General features: G+C 36.4%; 2 protein-coding genes across 5 annotated transcripts in view; one reads left to right on the top strand and one right to left on the bottom strand.

The window, feature by feature from the left end:
• Positions 1 to 17469, bottom strand: part of GlyRS (glycine--tRNA ligase) — a 47550-nt gene extending 30081 nt beyond the window's left edge. The window contains exons 1-6 of one of the 2 annotated variants that reach the window (XM_083114245.1): positions 17068 to 17469; positions 14029 to 14233; positions 7994 to 8135; positions 4501 to 4666; positions 1668 to 1813; positions 423 to 572 (exon numbers count right to left, since the gene is read on the bottom strand). In XM_083114245.1, the coding sequence (XP_082970371.1) occupies positions 423 to 572; positions 1668 to 1813; positions 4501 to 4666; positions 7994 to 8135; positions 14029 to 14233; positions 17068 to 17319 (1061 nt within the window). In that variant the 5' untranslated portion in view covers positions 17320 to 17469. The remainder of the gene's footprint in view (positions 1 to 422; positions 573 to 1667; positions 1814 to 4500; positions 4667 to 7993; positions 8136 to 14028; positions 14234 to 17067) is intronic. The other variant, XM_083114246.1, reaches the window with a different exon arrangement.
• Positions 17470 to 17953: 484 nt separating this feature from the next.
• The window catches only part of LOC145981328 (S1 RNA-binding domain-containing protein 1), a 56153-nt gene continuing 54586 nt past the window's right edge, over positions 17954 to 19520 (top strand). The window contains exon 1 of one of the 3 annotated variants that reach the window (XM_083114534.1): positions 17954 to 18042. The gene's annotated coding sequence lies outside the window, so the exon portion shown is untranslated. Of the gene's footprint in view, positions 18047 to 19520 lie in introns of all 3 variants that reach the window. The other 2 variants (XM_083114535.1, XM_083114537.1) reach the window with 2 other exon arrangements.

Genomic DNA, 19520 nt, shown 5'->3' with positions numbered 1-19520 from the left:
GGACCATTTGTTTTCACCATTTGTATGGAGACTTATGACTCACCCTGTAGTATACTATATGAGGGTTATATAAAAACTGTGTTATAAAAAGTTTGTGGATTTGATAATAGTATGTAATAATATTAACATCATCAAGCAGCAACCAGCAGCAGCAATAGTACTAGTAACAACAAGAAAATAGCTTTTTTCCTTATAGTTTATGGATGTTAGAAGGAAGTAAACATGTTTTTGAGGAACACATGGTTCCTTAGACATTTGTAATTTAATCATGTTATAGTTTTACATTTAGAGTTCCCAAGCGGTCATTTGGACCATGATGTTTCACTGGACTTTGCTTCCTTTCATTATATTAATCTTGCTATATGTTTTGGAGCTAAAATGTGGACATGTCGTAACAAGTATTACAAGACACAAATACATACCTGACTCTAATTAAACCAGATCTAGGAGAAATCTCATTACGGAATGCATTTCCAATCTGAGCTGCAGCAAAAGGTAGCCTACCCTGGTTGAATTCCAATAACCTTTTGAAGTTCACAAAAATACCCTGAGCAGTCTCCGGCCTCAAGAAGCTGTTAAAATACATTTTTATTACATTAAAACAACAATGTTTTAACAACATTAAAAAGTAAATTATGATATAACGCTAAGGTATTTTAACATATTTGCAACTCATTCAGCTTGTCAGTCTAATTATCATGTGAAATGTATAACAACATACTGCTAACCGATGCAAAATGCAAAGAAAAATCCTAAGGTTCTCTACCTTCATGTCATCTTGACAGTGTAATATTGTATGCAGGATATTTAAAATTAATGTTAGATGCGGGGCTGGACAAAGGTCATATTTTACATTCAATGTTTGATATTTTATATCAAATCAACTGAGAACTTAACATTTAATTTGTTTCTTTTAATTTTCTGGCTACAATGTAAGTCAGATTTGACCATAATCAAATTAATAGTTTATCAGTATTTGTAATTTTCTTCTATCAATTGGTCATGCTCTCTAATACTGATTGAGCAATATTTTAAACACTGAGAATATTGGCTATTGCACATGTGTTACAGTTGATGACTGAAAAGTATGTTTCACTCATGACTTCCTTGCACCACAATCAGAAAACTCCTTCTTTAATAAACATACATACACTGTTTCAAAGCGTTCGAAGATTAATATGGAACAGGGATGCAAGAAGTTAATATACAACACATACTATGTGCCAATAATTATGTATGGAGCAGAGACTTGGGAATGACAGAGAGAGAGAAAAGAAAGATGCAGGCAGTGGAGATGAAATTTTTAAGGAGTATACTGAGAAGCTTAGAAGAGATAGAATAAGGAATAAGGAGATCCGACAGACAGTGGTTGTGGTGAAGCGTCAGGAGAGGATAGATCAGGCACAGATGATATGGTTCGGACACATGAAGAGGATGGATGCAGAAAGACTACCAGTAAGAGCTTACAATGCAAAATGATTGGGAATAAGGCCAAGGGGAAGACCAAGATGTCGGTGGAAAGAGCAGATAGCAAAGAGTGTTGGCAGAAAAGGACAAGATTGGAACACCGTGGAAAGAGAGGAGTGGTTGAAGACCAGGAAAAAATGGAGAGGCTTGACTTCTATGCTGACCCAGCCAGATGCAGGAAACTGCGAAGGATGACATACCCTTTAACAAGTCCGGATGGACCAATCTGAGTTGCAAACATGAGATTGAATTCAATTGGTTCCGTTAACTCGTTTCCTGTCAATGGTGACCGAATGTTGAATTTCTTCAGGACATTGTCCATTTCATCCTTTGTCATCCCATCAAGCTTAAGGAAGAAAAAAATGAACCATATATTACATAACAATCATTCTCAATTCCCGTAATTTACACATATGCAATCTACAGCCTAAGATCAAAATACAAAGTTACAAAACAGGCACATAACCAGAGTATCAAAATGTGTTATAAATAAGTGTAAAAAAAAATGTTGCAACACTGTATTTAAATGTTTTAAACATTTGTAAAAACAATGTGTGTTTTAAAGGTTTCAAATAAACTATCAAAAAAAGTCTAATAAACATTACAACACTGTGTTTTATTTTAAATGTCTTAAACATTTGTGAAAAACAATGTTGTGTGCTTTAAAGTTTTTTTAAAAAATTATACTTTTTATATTTCTATAATGCTATAACTTGCAAGTCCATCCACTCCACTCCATGATTTCCTTTGAAGAAAACTGCTACTACTCGGGTTGGCTTCGGCCTGGCAATTGGCCTGCTGACGATAGGTACCCACTTGCTCGTTTTTACATGCAGCCTTGCCAACTGGCATAGTGGAGACGGAGCTTTAAGATGAATGTGGCTACTCAGGTGGTAATTTTTAAATATATAAATACAAGGCACATGTCAAAAAAGGGGCCGATAATTTTTTACTTGGGACTGGCAACACTGATGAAGCTGCGCATGCACGGAAGCATGCTTTAGTATTCTGTGCCTGCAACAGAGGCATATTTCTCAGTGTGGAGGTGTGTACGTGCGAGTAGCAGGAAGTTGAAATGGCTGCTGTAATAGAAAATCCCACCAAATGTGAGGTGAGGTCGGTGATTAGATTTCTCAATGCAAAAGGACTGAGTGCAGCTGACATTCATCGGGAATTGTGTGCCATTTACGGACCAACATTAATGAGTGAACTAAAGGTAGGACAATGGTGCCATGCTTTTCGGGAAGGACGTTCAAATGTTCAAGACGACGAGTGGAGCAGCAGGCCTAGTGTTCAGACGGAAGCCCTTGTGCAACGTGTTGATGAGAAAGTGCGATCCAATCGCCGTTTCACCATTACTGATCTAGGCAAGGAGTTTCCTGAAGTGTCTGATAAAACATTGCACAGAATTGTAACAGACAATCTGGGTTATTGCAAACTTTGTGCGAGGTGGGTGCCAAAAATGTTGGCAAACACTCACAAAGATGAAAGAATGAAATCAGCACGTGATTTTTTGGACCGCTGGGAGAAGGATGGGATTAATTTGTTTTCTCACATAGTGACTGGAGACGAAACCTGGATATCATACGTCACTGGTGAGTTGAAGCAGCAATCCATGCAATGGTGTCACTCCGGTTCACTGAAACCGAAGAAATTCAAGCAAACACCATCACATCGCAAAATCATGGCAACCATGTTTTGGGACCAAAAAGGTGGAATTCCTGGAACCGGGACAAGCCATCACAGCAGATGTGTATTGCCAAACACTGTCTAATCTGCGACGTGCCATCCAAAACCTGCGAAGAGGAAATGTTGTGGTCTGGAATTCTGCTTATTAATGACAATGCCCGCCCACACACAACTGACTGTAGTGTTGCGACAATTCAAAAATTCCAATGGGAACGTTTAAATCACCCACCATACAGTCATGATCTGGCCCCAAGTGATTACTTTCTGTTCCTTCACCTCAAAAGTGGCTTGCTTCACAATGTTTCGATGATAGTAAAGTTCTCAAGACATCAGTTCTCGACTGACTGAGATCCTAGGCAGCAGATTTCTACGCAGAGGGTCTACATAAACTTGTTCCATGGTACCAAAAATACTTGGAGCAACATAGTGACTAGGGCATGCACTTGTATAGCATCAAAATAAAAATTTACTCGCTTGATTTTATTCTCTGTAATAACCAATCTGCCCTCTTTTTTACATGCCTCTCGTATTTAGACTATTTTCTAGGGTTGAGTGATACCGATACCAATGTATCTGTATCGGAATTTATTTACAGATACCTGCCGATACTTTTCGAGCATTTTGGTCTTTCATAGACTCCACAAAAATGCTGTGAGACACTTTTGCAGAGTCTAAATGTATTAGAAATGAAGCAAAATTCGAAATGTCTTATTTTGCATCAGTTTTGTGTGAAATAAATGAATTTTGTGATAATGTAACAAATCACAAATATTTTTAGCAACAATCCTGCTAAACTGATGCATAAAATTAGAGTGGAATATTTAAGCACTAATATTAATCTATATTTTTAAAAACTTTTATTTATTACAATTTTCAAGCTTAGGTATTGGTAGGAAATGGTGAGATTATCTGCACCGGTTCAACGTGGTATCAGCTCAGCCTTGCTATTTTCATATTTCACTTTGTTTTTTTGCCACTTTCAGCTAACCATGAAAATGGGGTTCAAGTGATAAGATGGAACTGAAAGCTAATGAAAAACACACACAGGCAGGATACAACACAACACAAGCCCTACACAGGTTTATATTGGCTGCAAGTACACACATCAGAACCTAGTTAGTCTGGAAGAATCAAGTCCAAGGTGTACTACATGGAAAAGTCACGGGAAAGTAACTTCACAACAGGAAACAAAATTTGAGATATATTTTGTGTCTTCTATCTCCTGATTTTGAACACTAGATTTACATTATAATAATTAATTTGCGTTTCCAAAGTTGACTTTGAAATGTGAAAATACATCAATACTTAAAACTGAAAATGCCCCATAAGTGCAGAAGACACTACCTTCACAATAATATCCTGGCATTCGTTCTTAATATCCTGAGAGGTTTTCTTGTCGGCCATCATCTTCTCCAGGTGAGCCTTAATCAAATGATCCAATCGAAAGCACTCTCCGCTTCCCACATCCTTCACCATCAAATCGGCAAATCTGTCTACATGTCCTGAGGCTCTGTAAATATAAATGTTCTTCATTAAGTACATGTCACCTTACATACAGTAGGCTACTGCTAGAGGCACATATTTTTGGTGATCAAAAAAGCAAATTTTCGGTACAAAAACGGAATCATTTTCAGGTTCAAAAGCCGTAAATAAAATTAAATTTCGGTGTTATAGTGGTGAATAATCAGATCAAAAGTGGTATATAAAATTACATTTTGCTTTTAAAATTTGTCAACATAATCCTAAATTTGTTTTCAAAGCTGCACTTATTACACAAAAGAAACATATTCCTTCTAATAGAACGTTTATATAATTACCAGAGTATTAAGTTTATTTCTGAATAAAGGGATCCATCTTTGTTTCTCAAATATTTACAGCTGAATTAATCATTTTCCATGAATTGCATAACTCTCAGGATAATTCAGACTTCAGAAAATCTCGTGTTGGTAAACTCTAAATTTCGTGTTTAACAGCCTATTTCGCATCATTTCGTGACAAAACAGGGTAGGAAAATGCACCTCGCACCTTTCAGAAACATGAAAAATGAACATTACAATCTGTTATTTCACATTTCGTGTTTTCGTCAAAAACGAAATATGCATGCCTCTAGCTATTGCTAATCCCAACCTCAGTAGATCAGCCTGTTATTCAAACTGACACAGATTTTGCTTTTGAGTAACTGCATTCAGATGATTGGATGCTACTGATCACCTTCTTCTAGCACCACCACATTTTTGTCTCCTTATTTAAGTTATTTTCATACACTGCATAGTAAACATTTAACATTACATTTAATAAAGAATTACACCAAAGTCTCAATCTTCTTGCACCTCTCTGTGTAAGGGATGACCAGGTTAGCAAAGAGCCTACCGTATATGTGAACACCAACAAATGCTATATTTTTATATTTTATATCAGTTGTCATGAGGTTTTTAAACAAATACAAAGTGAGGCTAAAGTGATCAAGAGAATAGAGAAATAAGAGTAAAGGTATCTTTCAAAATAATATTAACTAATTCAAAGCTAAATAAGCATGGTGAGTATTTATAACTAGAACAGCAATTATTAGAAAAAGTTATGGTAAGGAATTACCATCAAAGGATTATCAAGATGTTTTCCATTGGGGGAGCAGGGAAAGGGAGGGGGTAAAGGTAAATTTAGAGAAAAGTTACCAAAAACTTAAGGAAATTTGAGATGTAGAAAAAGCATGGGCCATACATATTATAGAAATGGATGAATATGGCAAAAATGTTGGACATAAAACATTTATTCATATTTTGGAAAAATGAGACATGTGGTAGTAAATAATCACAGTGAAATCTAGTACTCACGATTTCCACAAAGCTATTTTTAGTTTGTTCTATTAATTTCAGTAGGAGCCACTGCCGCCATCATTGATGGAACTTGCTCCACTGCGGAAACCTTGAGTACTAATTATAAACATTAAAATGTTGTGATATATCAAATAATTAGCATAAAGTTTGAATTATAATGAATAATAATAATCAGTGCTCGAAAAATCTTCTTCAAAGCTAGGCGCCAGTTCTGAATATCAGGCACCAGGAAACCACCTACTAGCGATTGTGCGTACTACGGTGTTTCAAAAGTCGCGCAACCCATACTTTGAAAATGTATATCTTAAAAAGCCGTAAGGGATATTTACACCGGGTTTTCTGCATTATAAAGCCTCATCCATTGAGATATTTTTCAATGCTAAAAAAATTATCAGTATACGGCACACAGAAAATTAGATAAATTAATAACTGGCGGAAGGCAGAAATATATTTTTGAGTGAGAAAAATATGTAAGAAATTATCAAAGGGTGATAATAAGATGTCTGATACCATGTCAATCTGTCAGTTGCGACCAATATTGATCATGTGCAGCATTTGAGGGATTTTTGACTAGCGATTTTATGAGTTGAGTGAAACAGTACCATTTTCGGGACATATGGCAACACTAGCAGGTCGAAATTTTGTCAACAGATGCACTCAACATGTGCTTAAATATTGGCCATACTCTATGACATGGGTTAGGTGGCAGAAATGCAAAAAAAGAATAAAGAATCATCAAAATTTCCTACATATTACAGCAAAAGATCACAGTCGCCAGGCTGAAAATTTTAGTCGCCATGGCGACCTGGCGACCAGGATTTTTCGAGCCCTGATAATAATGCTAGTAATAAACATTCAATGGGCCTCCCTGCTTCAGCTCATGGTAGAGACGTTTGAGCATAAAGTGGACGTACAGGAATGATGATTTGATGAACCTGATAAAGGTGCCTGGATTCAAATTTAGGACCCTCAGGAGGATTGCGAGTCCAGCATTCAATGGTCTTGGCACAGTGGTAGCAACAATCGCATCACATGAAGGAACTAGACTTGGTCTTTGATAGCATTATCTTTCACACATATGGCACTAGTACACTTCGTCCAAGCCACTTGATTATGTGGCTGCTAGGATAGTGAAAAATGAGTAGTTACTTCAACAGTCCATATGGCTTAATAATTTGTATCATGCTGAAGGCATGACTCGAATCCGGGACCCCGGGCGCCATAGTCCGATAGCCTAATCATTTCATAAAAAGGGCCCGAGTATGAAAGAAGCTGGAAAGAGCTTCTTTCAAGCAAATGCCACCTGCGATCTTCAGCGGAATTCTTCCGGAATCGCAGGAAAGATACTGCAAACACAGCTTTACGCTGAAAGCACCGTTATTGAGAGAGGTGGTCTCTCAACGGCCGAAGTTCGAATTTAGTTTAAATAGCTTGAGAGAATATTTCTCCCCCCAGTCGGTATCTGAAATTTATCGCGTGCACAGTCGGTGCCTCGGAATTAAACAAACAGTTGAACTAAGAAAGTTATGGCGTGAATAGTTGTTGCCTCCGACTTAAAGTCGGATTACCGAATGTTACAAAAGGAGTTACAGCGAGGAGTAGTACGCTATCGGAAAGGAGTTTTATTTTAGAAGAGTTCATCAGAGTTTCATCAACGAACCAGCGAGTCGATCGTCACTTCAAGATCTACAGGTAACGAAAGTTCCTCTATCCATGTCTTTCATTCTCTCACACCCCTGCCAGACCAGTCAATTGTAGTGTTTAAAGTTAATCGTGAGTGTTGTTCTTATTTCACGGGGCTAGCTCCCTTGCTTGGTTAAGTGTAGACGTAGCTCTTCAGAGCTAACCCCCTTTCTCTTACAATGTTCCTCTCGTGTAGCAAGCGAGTGGCTAAAGGCTGTCATAGCCTATCAACGATCCCCTAATATTTAGACTTTGTATGAATTCTAAGAAACCGGTGTCATGATAAAATTAAGATAATTCCATCCTTGTTGAACACTCACTTGAGAACCGGCTCAGGGGTTAGGACAGAGCAATCCACTTCCAGCATCTGCTCCTCAAGGACAAAAAAATTCCTCCAAGCATTTAACATGTTGGATTTCAAGGCACATCCCATTGGTCCAAAATCATACTGGCCGGTAATACCTGGAAAGATAACGAATCACTGCAGTTTAGGTGCCCTTAAACTTCAGAGTTTTAAAAGGATCTAACAGGAATTATAAAGCTAAAACATGACAGGAAGAAAGAGAAAACACAACACAAGGAAATTGAAAGTAGCTTATGGGGCTTCCATGAAAGTGAAATGTACTCTCCTGTATTAACAAAAGGGGAAACCACAGAAAATCTTTCTCAGGATAACAGGTTGTGTATTCTCAAAAATTGAATAATGCAAGCTATTGTCCATGTCATAGAAAACACTAGAATGTAGCTTTTATGGGACTGTACATGGCAAACTAATGGGTTGGGCCATAAGTCCTGGCATTTTTTTAAGTGAAAATTTTGCATGAAAAATAAAATGTGTTGGCAATGCATTTTATGTTATTCGATAGAGAATTATGTGCTCTACAAAATAGTGTGTTTAGTTTTTTTATGCTGATATAGTTTTTGTTCTTTTCAGGTCACTGAAATGGAGTGTCAAGTCGAAAAAAAAGAGCATTTTCGACACCTTGTTTTGCACGCGGTGTCGCCTGCTTGTTGGGGCTAAGCCATTCTTTGCGCTGCTTCATATTTCATATTGACGTACAGGCACATTTTTCGTCACCAGTAACAATTCGGTAGAGGAATCACTGCTTGTGTCCATGAGTTGACCGATGACGGGCAAGCAAACCAGCGGAGATCGTGGCTCGTTGAACTCTGTTGTTGTCCTTCGAAGCATGCGGAACCCATGCACACAACTTTTGAACCATTCGCATCGAATGAAGGTGGCGCTCTATGGTATTGTGGGAGCATTCCATTATCTCTGCCACTTCCCTCGTCGTTTCACCTGGATCTTGGTGAATAAGCTGATTCAGTCGCTCCTCATCGAACTGAACGGAGCGTCCGGTGCGATGCATGTCTTTTGAGGTCAAAATTGTAATCTTTGAATCGCTTAAACCAATTTTGAGCCATCCTAAGAGGCATCGCTTCTTCGCCATACACTTCACAAATCTCTCGAGCAGCTTCTGTGGCTTTGGCACTTCGATTAAACGCAAACAGCAGAAGGTGTCGAAAATGCTATTTTTTGTCGACACTCCATTTTAATGAGCTGAAAAGAACAAAAAGTATATCAGCATAAAAAAACTAAACACACTATTTTGTAGAGCACATAATTCTCTATCAAATAACATAAAATGCATTGCTAACACATTTTATTTTTCATGCAAAATTTTCACTTAAAAATATGCCAGGACTTATGGGCCAACCCAATATAATTACTATGTTACAGAATATAACAATGAACATTTACGTGATAACGGTGACTCAGCTAGGAATAAAATCTGGAACTTTGATATTCCACTACATTACACAATTTAAACAACTTAGACTTTTGTGTAAGTTTTCCATTCCACTGATCATTTCATCTACAAGCTTACCTGTTCTGTATGAATAAATTGTGGCTATATATATCAACAGAGCTTTATGCAGAAATTTCGGTGTAATGGCAATTTACACCAAAATTACCACAAAGTAGGCCTCTGTGAACATTTTTAGGGGTTTGATTATCAATATCACACTATCCACAATTTAATGTTAATCAATTTCTGTAATTCATAAATACAAATCAAGAGAACAAATGTGGAAAAGGTGCTTGAATAAATATTCTAGGCAAAAATATGTGCTCATGGATTGTTACTTGGGAAAGGGCATATTCAATATGAGATACAAGTTTGGATTTCTCACATTTTCACATATACAACCAATTTGTGAAAGCTAAGTAAAGGAGGGGGCAAGATAAATTTCACATTAGCACTCTGATTGCAACACAACTGCAATTTCGTATAATTTTAATCACATTAAATAGACAAAATTGCAAAGAAAGGGCAACTAATTTTGATTATGGTTTTAAATGTAATATTTTTTGGTGAAAAGTAGCAGTCAAATCCCAAGGTGTAAGGAAAATATACTACCATATATGACCAGTTTTTAATTTAAATTGATTAAATTTCGGGCTGATTAAAATGTGTTGTGGCAAATATTATGAAAATCCATCAAAAATACAAATAAATTACTCTCACCTTTAGTCTCAAATGTGTATTTTTTTGTATAGAAGGTCCCAAAATATTTTTTTTTCTCTTGGATACTTAAGAAATGGAATTGTGGGGGCATGCATATTTTGTTTTTGACGAAAACACAAAATGTTGCAATATTAATTTTTAATGTTTCTGAAAGGTGTGAGGTGCATTTTGCTACCATGTTTTGCCACAAAATGATGCGAAATGAACTGCAAAATGTAAAATATACTCCTAAACACGAAATTCAGGGTTTATTTACCAGCACGGCACCTTCAGAAGTTTCAATTATCCTATGAGTTATGCAAATATTGGAAAATTGTTTACTCTGCTGAAAATATTTGAGAAGGGAAAAATGGATTCCTTTACACAGGAATTAATTTAATACTATGGTAACTATATAAATGTGCTATTATAAGTGTAGTTTTTAAATCAATTAGAGGCTTTTATTCACCATTTTATAGAATAGAATCGCCTTTATTGAGTGAGCGTGTTTTGACTTACAACAAACACCGATATGCTATTTTATATATGACTTTTGATCCTGAAATATGCCCAGTTTTTGTACCGATATCTTGATCTTTTAATTACCATAAACTAGGAATGGTGCTGGGGGGTTGATTGCTTTATTTAGTGAGGAGGTCAATTCTTGCATTGTGTCAAGCAAATTGAATGAACATGCAATGGATAATTTACCTTAAAATCTTCACATCTTACTGTACCACAATTAGATTTAATATTCCCAACTATTGCAAGTTTCTGGATAATTACGTGAAATTCCTTAACTTTTAAGAATTTAAAGTCAGTGGGAAATCTACTACGCTCATAATATACATATACGAGGGGATGCTGAAAAGTTTGTAGCCCGACCAAGTCACAAACTGTTAGAGGAAGGTCACATTATGTCTTGAAAGTACACATCCTTGTATGTACACATACCAAAAGGAATTGCATAACTGACAGGCTTTCTTGTCGTTTCAGGTTTATTAAGTGACCATGTCTCAATCTCAAAAAGGGTGTCCTGTTTCTCCACGACAATGCCCCTACACATTGAGCAACAGCAACACAGCAGAAATTGCGAGACCTGGGCTTTCAGTGTCTTGATCATTCACCCTATACAACAATCTGGCTCAATCAGACTACATTCTGTTAACTCAGCTCAAAAAACACAATTTTGGCTCAGATCAGGAGGTGATTACTGCCACAGAACATTGGCGCGAGGAGTAAACTTCAGAATTTTTTGAAGTGGTTTGCAAAAGTTGGAGCACAGAGCCAGTGTGTGCATTGAGCTTCGAGGGGAGTATGCTGAGTAACTATGTTTCATCATTCCAAGTGGGGAAACAAACCCATAATTATTTTCCTGTAGTTTACGGTTATTACAAGCATAAGAAAACAGTTTTTTCTTTGTGACGTTTCAGGAGAACACACGCTCCTTTCATCAGACATTTATTTTCATTTTGACTAAAGATACAGTTATAACAATGGTTAGTAATTTTTAAACAAAAAGAATCTGTTATATAATGGATGTTGTCAATGTTACATTGTTGTAATATAGCAACTTAACTGTGAAAAAAGCAGTCTATTTTATTTTTATTTTAGAATTTTTTAAAATTATGAATCCCAAATATCATCAGGTAATTCAAATTCATCATTGTTTTCACAAAGTCTCTTGATGTTTTCTGTTACATTAAATTTTAAAGATGGTGGCTTACTCCATTTGTGAAAAAGAAAACTCCACACTGGATCTATGTTACCATTTTCATTATTTAATTTATTCCAGTGTTCTTCTGCAATGAACGAGGCTTCCCAGACATTCAACTCTGTGTTTCCCGTCAATCTTTTTAAAACCCTTCTCTTTTTAATCAAATGCTTCTCTTCGATGATATGAGTTGACAAACCTGTTCTTGGGTTTAGATTTATAATGTCCAAATCATGTTCGTGCCATTTTCCTTAAACTCACAAACCGGGAACTCCAATACGACCCATCATTGCAACTTTCACACATCCTGCATACAAACTATCCAAATATTTAGTTGAAAGACTTGCTATAATTAAACAACAAACACCATTCAGTGTTAAAAATAAATATGAAGTCAAACAGAAACTAAAAAATATTGTTTGGAATAGTGAGTATCGTATTGCAAGTTTTGATGTTGAAAATTTATATCCTAGTGTCCCAATAGAAGGTGCCAAAGATGCATTACACAGATGGCTTATTGAGATGAAGGTTAACCCAGTAGAATCATGGGAAATGGTTCGATGGTTTACTGTATGTGCAAATTACAATTACTTTATATTTGATGGCAAAATCTATCAGCAAAATAATGGTCTATCAATGGGAAACCCAGTATCCGGAATCATCTCCAGCATTTTCCTTCATTACATAGAATCTCCAATTGTTAATGCGATAGGTGCGGATATCAAACTCTACATCAGATATGTAGATGATGTGCTAATTATTGCTAAAAATGAGAACACCATCATGGACGTATTTAAATCGTTAAATGAATCACATCGTCGCATAAAATTCACTTGCGAACCCATGAATAACAATGTAATTTCTTTCCTTGATCTGCAAATTAAGACAACTGACTCAACAATTCAAACATCAGTCCATAGAAAAAAATTAGCGGGGGAAAAATACATCCATGCCAAATCAGAACATTCGCGTATAACAATGGATAACATATTTTTAAATTTTTTCCTGAGAGCACAAAGACTATGCTCTAATAATGAGGATATCAAAAATGAAGAAGAAAGGCTCTTTAATATAGCAAAAGAAAATGGCTTTCACACTAACAGAATAAACCAAATCAAAAAACAAGTTGCAAGAAAACTAAAGGAAAAGAGAAATACAGACAAAGATGAAAAATCTCTTGAAAAGAAATTTGTGTGCATTCCATTCCACAAGGGATTCTCACATAAAATTGCAAAAATTTTTAAAAGTTTTAATTTCAAAATTGTTTTTAAAGCACCAAGAAGTTTGGAATGTACATTTAATGAATTCAAAATGAGAAACTCGCTACCAGATGTGGAAACCACAGGAATATATAATATAAGTTGTTCATGTTCAAAAGATTATGTGGGACAAACAGCAAGGAAAATGGCAATAAGATGGCACGAACATGATTTGGACATTATAAATCTAAACCCAAGAACAGGTTTGTCAACTCATATCATCGAAGAGAAGCATTTGATTAAAAAGAGAAGGGTTTTAAAAAGATTAACGGGAAACACAGAGTTGAATGTCTGGGAAGCCTCGTTCATTGCAGAAGAACACTGGAATAAATTAAATAATGAAAATGGTAACATAGATCCAGTGTGGAGTTTTCTTTTTCACAAATGGAGTAAGCCACCATCTTTAAAATTTAATGTAACAGAAAACATCAAGAGACTTTGTGAAAACAATGATGAATTTGAATTACCTGATGATATTTGGGATTCATAATTTAAAAAATTCTAAAATAAAAATAAAATAGACTGCTTTTTTCACAGTTAAGTTGCTATATTACAACAATGTAACATTGACAACATCCATTATATAACAGATTCTTTTTGTTTAAAAATTACTAACCATTGTTATAACTGTATCTTTAGTCAAAATGAAAATAAATGTCTGATGAAAGGAGCGTGTGTTCTCCTGAAACGTCACAAAGAAAAAACTGTTTTCTTATGCTTGTAATAACCGTAAACTACAGGAAAATAATTCTATCATGCAAGCAATGCGTACATACAAGAGAAACAAACCCATAAGTTTCTTCATCATTACTTTTTAAAAAAAAATGGAATTCGGTACATTATTTTCTTTAAATGAAATCATTTTTAATTACCTCCATATATAGCAAAGGACTGATCAAAGAAAAAGCGCCGTCGAAGTAAGTCTTCCATTCTAGCTCTATCGAATGTTGCAGATGCTGGAGCAAGCTGCAGTTCCCTATCTTCAAGAGCCTTCTTGCGAATCTTAAGTTCTGCCACAGCTTTCTTAACATCTAGCTCAGGGGCACCACTCGCTTTCAAGTTCCTGACCACATCTCCCTGGAAAACAAGATAACTCGGTAAAATCCTGATATAGCGAATCGGGCAGAATTAAAAAAAATATCCATACCAACACAGCCTCTTAGTAAAATAAGAACTTGAATTATCTTGTGGATCATGAACACTCAGAATCTTAACAATTAGAAAAAAACACAAGCGACTGCCACATGTTGAGCAGAATGTGAGTTTAAATCAAACTCTAAAAAAAAGTTTTCTCGAGACTGCTAAATGTTGTGATAAAAGACAACAATTTTTTTTATTGAAGATTAGGCACACACACAGGAGATGTACTACATAGAAATTTTCAGCAAAAAATGCATGACTTGAACCCGGGTCTCTGGCATACCATGCCTTTGCTCTAACCACTGTTCCCGTTGCGGGAGCACTGGCAGAGACGATTCCACGCAGGTAAAACAGCGATGGCGAAAAATTAGGTGAGACCAGGCTGGCTTGGTAGCTCAGTGGTTAGAGCAATGGCATGGCATGCCAGAGACCCCAGTTCGAGTCCTGGTCGAGCCTGATTTTTCGCTGAAAATTTCTATGTAACATTTTTTTTTGTTTTAAAAAATATCAGGAATATAATATATCATATCACCCTTATCGCCCTCCCCATAGAGCCTGTAGGGAAGACTATAATATGGGTGAAAAAATCCTAATGTAAACACAAATAGCATGACATGGTAATCTACTCTACAGTTCATAATAATTAGTTCCCAGAAACAAGATCATCTGAACCCGTTCCAATTGTTTAATTGATTAAAATTTCGGTAACCACCAAATGTCTCTAATTCCCTTATTTTCGTATTTTTCACATTGATACTTACATATTCTGCATTCGTAAGGATTATTCTATTTCGCGTTTCGTTTTTTGCAGGAAAATAATCTCAATTTTCGACATATCTAGTATTTTTATTTTGTTCGCTTTTGCTTGCGTTACACGCGATATGGCGGAGAATTCTTGACTAGCGTAGTCCATGATCAGTGGTTATGCAGTGTTGCACCCTTCTTCATAGAAAAATACCTACTTTCGTGTTACTGATTTCGTATTTTTTCCAGGTTCGAAAACTCCACGAACCATGCACGGATAGACCCACGAACCATTCATAAATAGCCCCACGAACCATGCACGGCAAGGTTAGATTAGGTTCTGTTAGGTTAGGAAACATAGTTAAATTTGTTTTTCAAAATTGGAAATTTTTTTTCGGGTTCGAAAACCCCACGACGAACCATTCATAAATAGCCCCACGAACCATTCATGTATAGCCCCACGAACCATTCACGGATAGCCCCACAAACCATTCATAAATAGCCCCATGAACCATTCACGGATAGCCCCACGAACCACTCATAAATAGCCCCACGAACCATTCACGGATAGCCCCACGAACCATTCATAAATAGCACCAAGAACCATGCACGGCAAGGTTAGGTTAGGTTCAGTTAGGTTAGGAAACATAGTTAAATTTGTTTTTTAAAATTAGAAATTTTTTCGGGTTCGAAAACCCCACGAACCATGCACGGATAGCCCCACGAACCATTCATAAATAGCCCCACGAACCATTCACGGATAGCCCAACGAACCATTCACGGATAGCCCCACGAACCATTCATAAATAGCCCCACGAACCATTCACGGATAGCCCCACGAACCAGTCATAAATAGCCCCACGAACCATTCACGGATAGCCCCACGAACCATTCATAAATAGTCTTAGAGATACTGGGCGAAAGGGGGGGGGGGTTATAACCCCCATCAACCTCACATTGAGCACGCCACTGATCCTGTGCACGTCATGTTGTCGCAAGTTCGTAATCAGAAATGATGAACAGTAACTCACGTTTATTTACGTTCTATAACTGTTACACAGTTACAAAACCGCGTATTTGGAAAGACTGACCGGTTGTTACGTCATGAAACGCTCGCAAATATTTGGTTCACGTAGTAGACAAACATGAAGGGAACTGCTTTCGTGCATCGGAGTGACATTAATGTCGAAAATTACATGATTTACTGGCAAAAAAAAATTAAACGAGGTGAAAACAAACTTACAAGACCTTCCTAAAGTATAAATAAAGCCATTTCGGTAAGTACTTTCTCCTGCAAAATTGAAGAAATACGTTTTGGGGATACGAAAATTTTACCGTTTAATTGAGCTAATCATTGGACACTTGCACTTCTAGAGTTGTTCGATTTTCCCCCCATCTTTACACACACTTGCTCGATTACTCACTGCATGTGTAGTAGGGAATAATCTTTCCCTCTCATATACTCCAATATCTTTTATGGATATTTATGTTAAGAGATAAATTTGACCTGTCCAAACTAATAATAAAAGGATTTAGGAGCATAAAAATTAAAACACCCTTGTACCTAATGCCAAGTAATATAGTAGCAGCAGCCCATATCCAAAACAGTAAACAACTGGTAGTTCGCAAAGATTTTGCATATTGGAAGTATACGGAAAGGCAAAATGCTTCTCCACTAAATACGCAGCAAGCAATCACTCGGCCGAGGAAATATTTATGTAAAAATCATAAATAGAAATCGAACCATGTTTAATAATAGTGTTCAATGATTAGTTCGGAATTAAACAATCGGAACTTGAGCTTTGAGTTGATATGCCGAATGAGAGGATGGGAACTTCATCTGTTAAATGTAATTTGAGAGAATTATGTAATTCTCTTTGCACTTCTACGCTGTTCTTCACGACAAGCCTTTTGAAATGTTTTCTGCCATTACTCAGAGATTTATTACTAACATTTCTAGAAATAATTCAGCATTACGTTGCAAGTCGCTGTCATGTCATTTATAAAATAACAACCTAAAGTAATACCTGTTCTTTCACAGATGCCCTCAATGGAGCTAAGACTTTTTCCATCTCCGGATCAGCCATCATATCCAATGGAAAATTCAACTTTACTTTCCGTGTTTTTTTAGTGCTTCCCCAATTGCTGGATAATGGATAACACTTGGTGCAGGATGTCCACAAAAAGCGTATAGGATGTTTCTGATAGGAAGTGAAGTTTAGTACTGTAGGTTTCAAAAAACAAACACGTAACACATACAACCCTAAAGAAGGTCGCATCAGATGAAAACAGTGTCAATTTCCTAAAAATTGAATAAACTCAAAACACACGACTCAATCTACAAATAATTTATTTTGTGCTAAATATGTACGAAACACAACTGCTTTTCCACCTGTCTTGCCACGCTGCTGGATGGACACAGACAAACTCCTGTCTTGCTGTCTTGTCAAATGTCCTATCTTGAATGGTAGACATTCTTCAGAGGTTTCGTTTGTACAAAACAGGAGTTTAAGTACCTAATATGAATATAACACAATACACTATATATATGATCAATATTTCTGTAATATATAAAGGAAATGAACGAGATATTTAAGTTTGTTATATATTGCTAATTCTAGTGCGGTACGGGACTAATGGAGTGAATCAAACAAAGTCACAGTCTACTGCCCCGAGAAGGTATTAATGTTTGTCCCTCACTCTCGTCAAAGCAGATGTTTTTGTCACTTAATTTTCCCTAATTTAGTATATATATCTTGTAATATCTTGGTTTGATGCGCGGATTACACCTTGCTTTAGAAATTTTTGTTTCAAGCTGTTCGCAGAGACAATCAGCTTTCCTACCATGGATTTTCTCGTTTGTGGCGCAGTGAGGGCCAATTAGGATGTGCGTGATGTGTATAGTTTCCGTCTTCTACAAAATATGAATACACAAACACAATACATGTTTAAACAACTCTATTGGTGGTGATAAAACATTTCATATGTAAAGAACTCGGAAGGTAGGTAGGTGACTTACCTCTAAAGCTACTGCGTTATTAAGATATTATTTTTTTATTCTCGCTATTTCTGCCACCGAATAAACCTAGTATTGTTATAAATTCGAGCAAGATGAATCAGGACAGCACAATCGACGTCGATATGAAGTTATCATGTTCTTGCAATATCCTTTTCATAACACACACAAATGACCGTGATATGTGTGATATACGTACATTAAGGCTGGCATTCATTTTCCAGGGAAGGAACATGCCTCCATGAAAACATTATTTAAAATGTTATGCTCTAAAAATTAGCTTCAATGATATTTTGAAGCTAGATTCTTAAATTGGTAATAGTTCGATCTCCACCGAACACATCCCACTCGTTTATTTTGTCATTTTTAACGTTCGTACTTACCTATTCTGCATTGCGAAAGGTTCTTTAAGGTGGCATTTTGCTTTTTTCACGAAAATAATTTCAATTTTTCACATTAACAGTAATTATTGTTCTTCCATTTTTGGCTCCCGTAACACACAATATGGCGGGTACAGCTTGAGTGGCGTCATGGATCATGTGGGTATGCAGTGTTTCCAACCTTCGTAACCGAAAAATACCTGAATAGCCCCAAAAACCATTCACGGATAGCCCCAAAAACTATTTACAGATAGCCCCACGAACCATTTCCGGCAAGGTTAGGTTAGGCAAGCATACTTAAAATTTTGTTCGTAAAACAATGCGATAGAGCTTTAAAAAAAATCACCTTCACTTCTTGCAAAACAACGGCGTGGTTTGAAACACTGACAGGGGGTTACATCATGAAACGTACGGAACATCCGATTGACAAATACAAGCAATGGTCATTGTGCGTCGGAGAGATATTTTTCTTCAAAAATACATGAATTCCCAATCGAATAGATTCCATGATGGAAGAAAATACCTCCACGAACTTTCAGAATGCTACATTTCCGTAAGTAGTTTCTTCTGTAAAAATGAAGAAATCTGTTCGGTGGAGATCGAACTGTTACCCTTAAATTTTGAGTTAATTTGAAAAATACAAAATGCGGCAGCAATTTTGAAAATTTTCAGAAATAAGTTTTCATATTTTTAGAAGGAATGAAAAAGCCATCAATTTTCATTCTCGGTAAGTTAGATTATGTATCTAAGTTCATTTACCTGTGTTGGTGTTGCACCTTTCCCTTTCGATGATAATTCAAATTTTAGTAAATCATGTTTTTGGTAAAAAGAAAAAAACAGATAATAATATTTTATTAATTTAGGTAACAGTTTCATGCATCGGAGACACATTTCTTCAATTTTACACAAGAAACTACTTACGGAAATGAGTTTCTCCAAGGTTTACAACCTCCGTCGATATATATTCTTCCTAAAACTTCATCCTACAATGCAGCAGAACAATAAATAATCACTTTTCATGTAATAATATTGCGCATTTTGTGAAAATCGACAACATCATGCCGTTGTTTCCAAGATGTACCTG

This window comes from Lepisma saccharinum, chromosome 29 (assembly GCF_977018435.1).
Source record: "Lepisma saccharinum chromosome 29, izLepSacc3.1, whole genome shotgun sequence".
Taxonomy (NCBI): Eukaryota; Metazoa; Arthropoda; class Insecta; order Zygentoma; family Lepismatidae; genus Lepisma; species Lepisma saccharinum.
The sequence above is the reverse complement of the archived record's forward strand: the minus strand, read 5'-3'. Positions and strand labels throughout refer to the sequence as shown.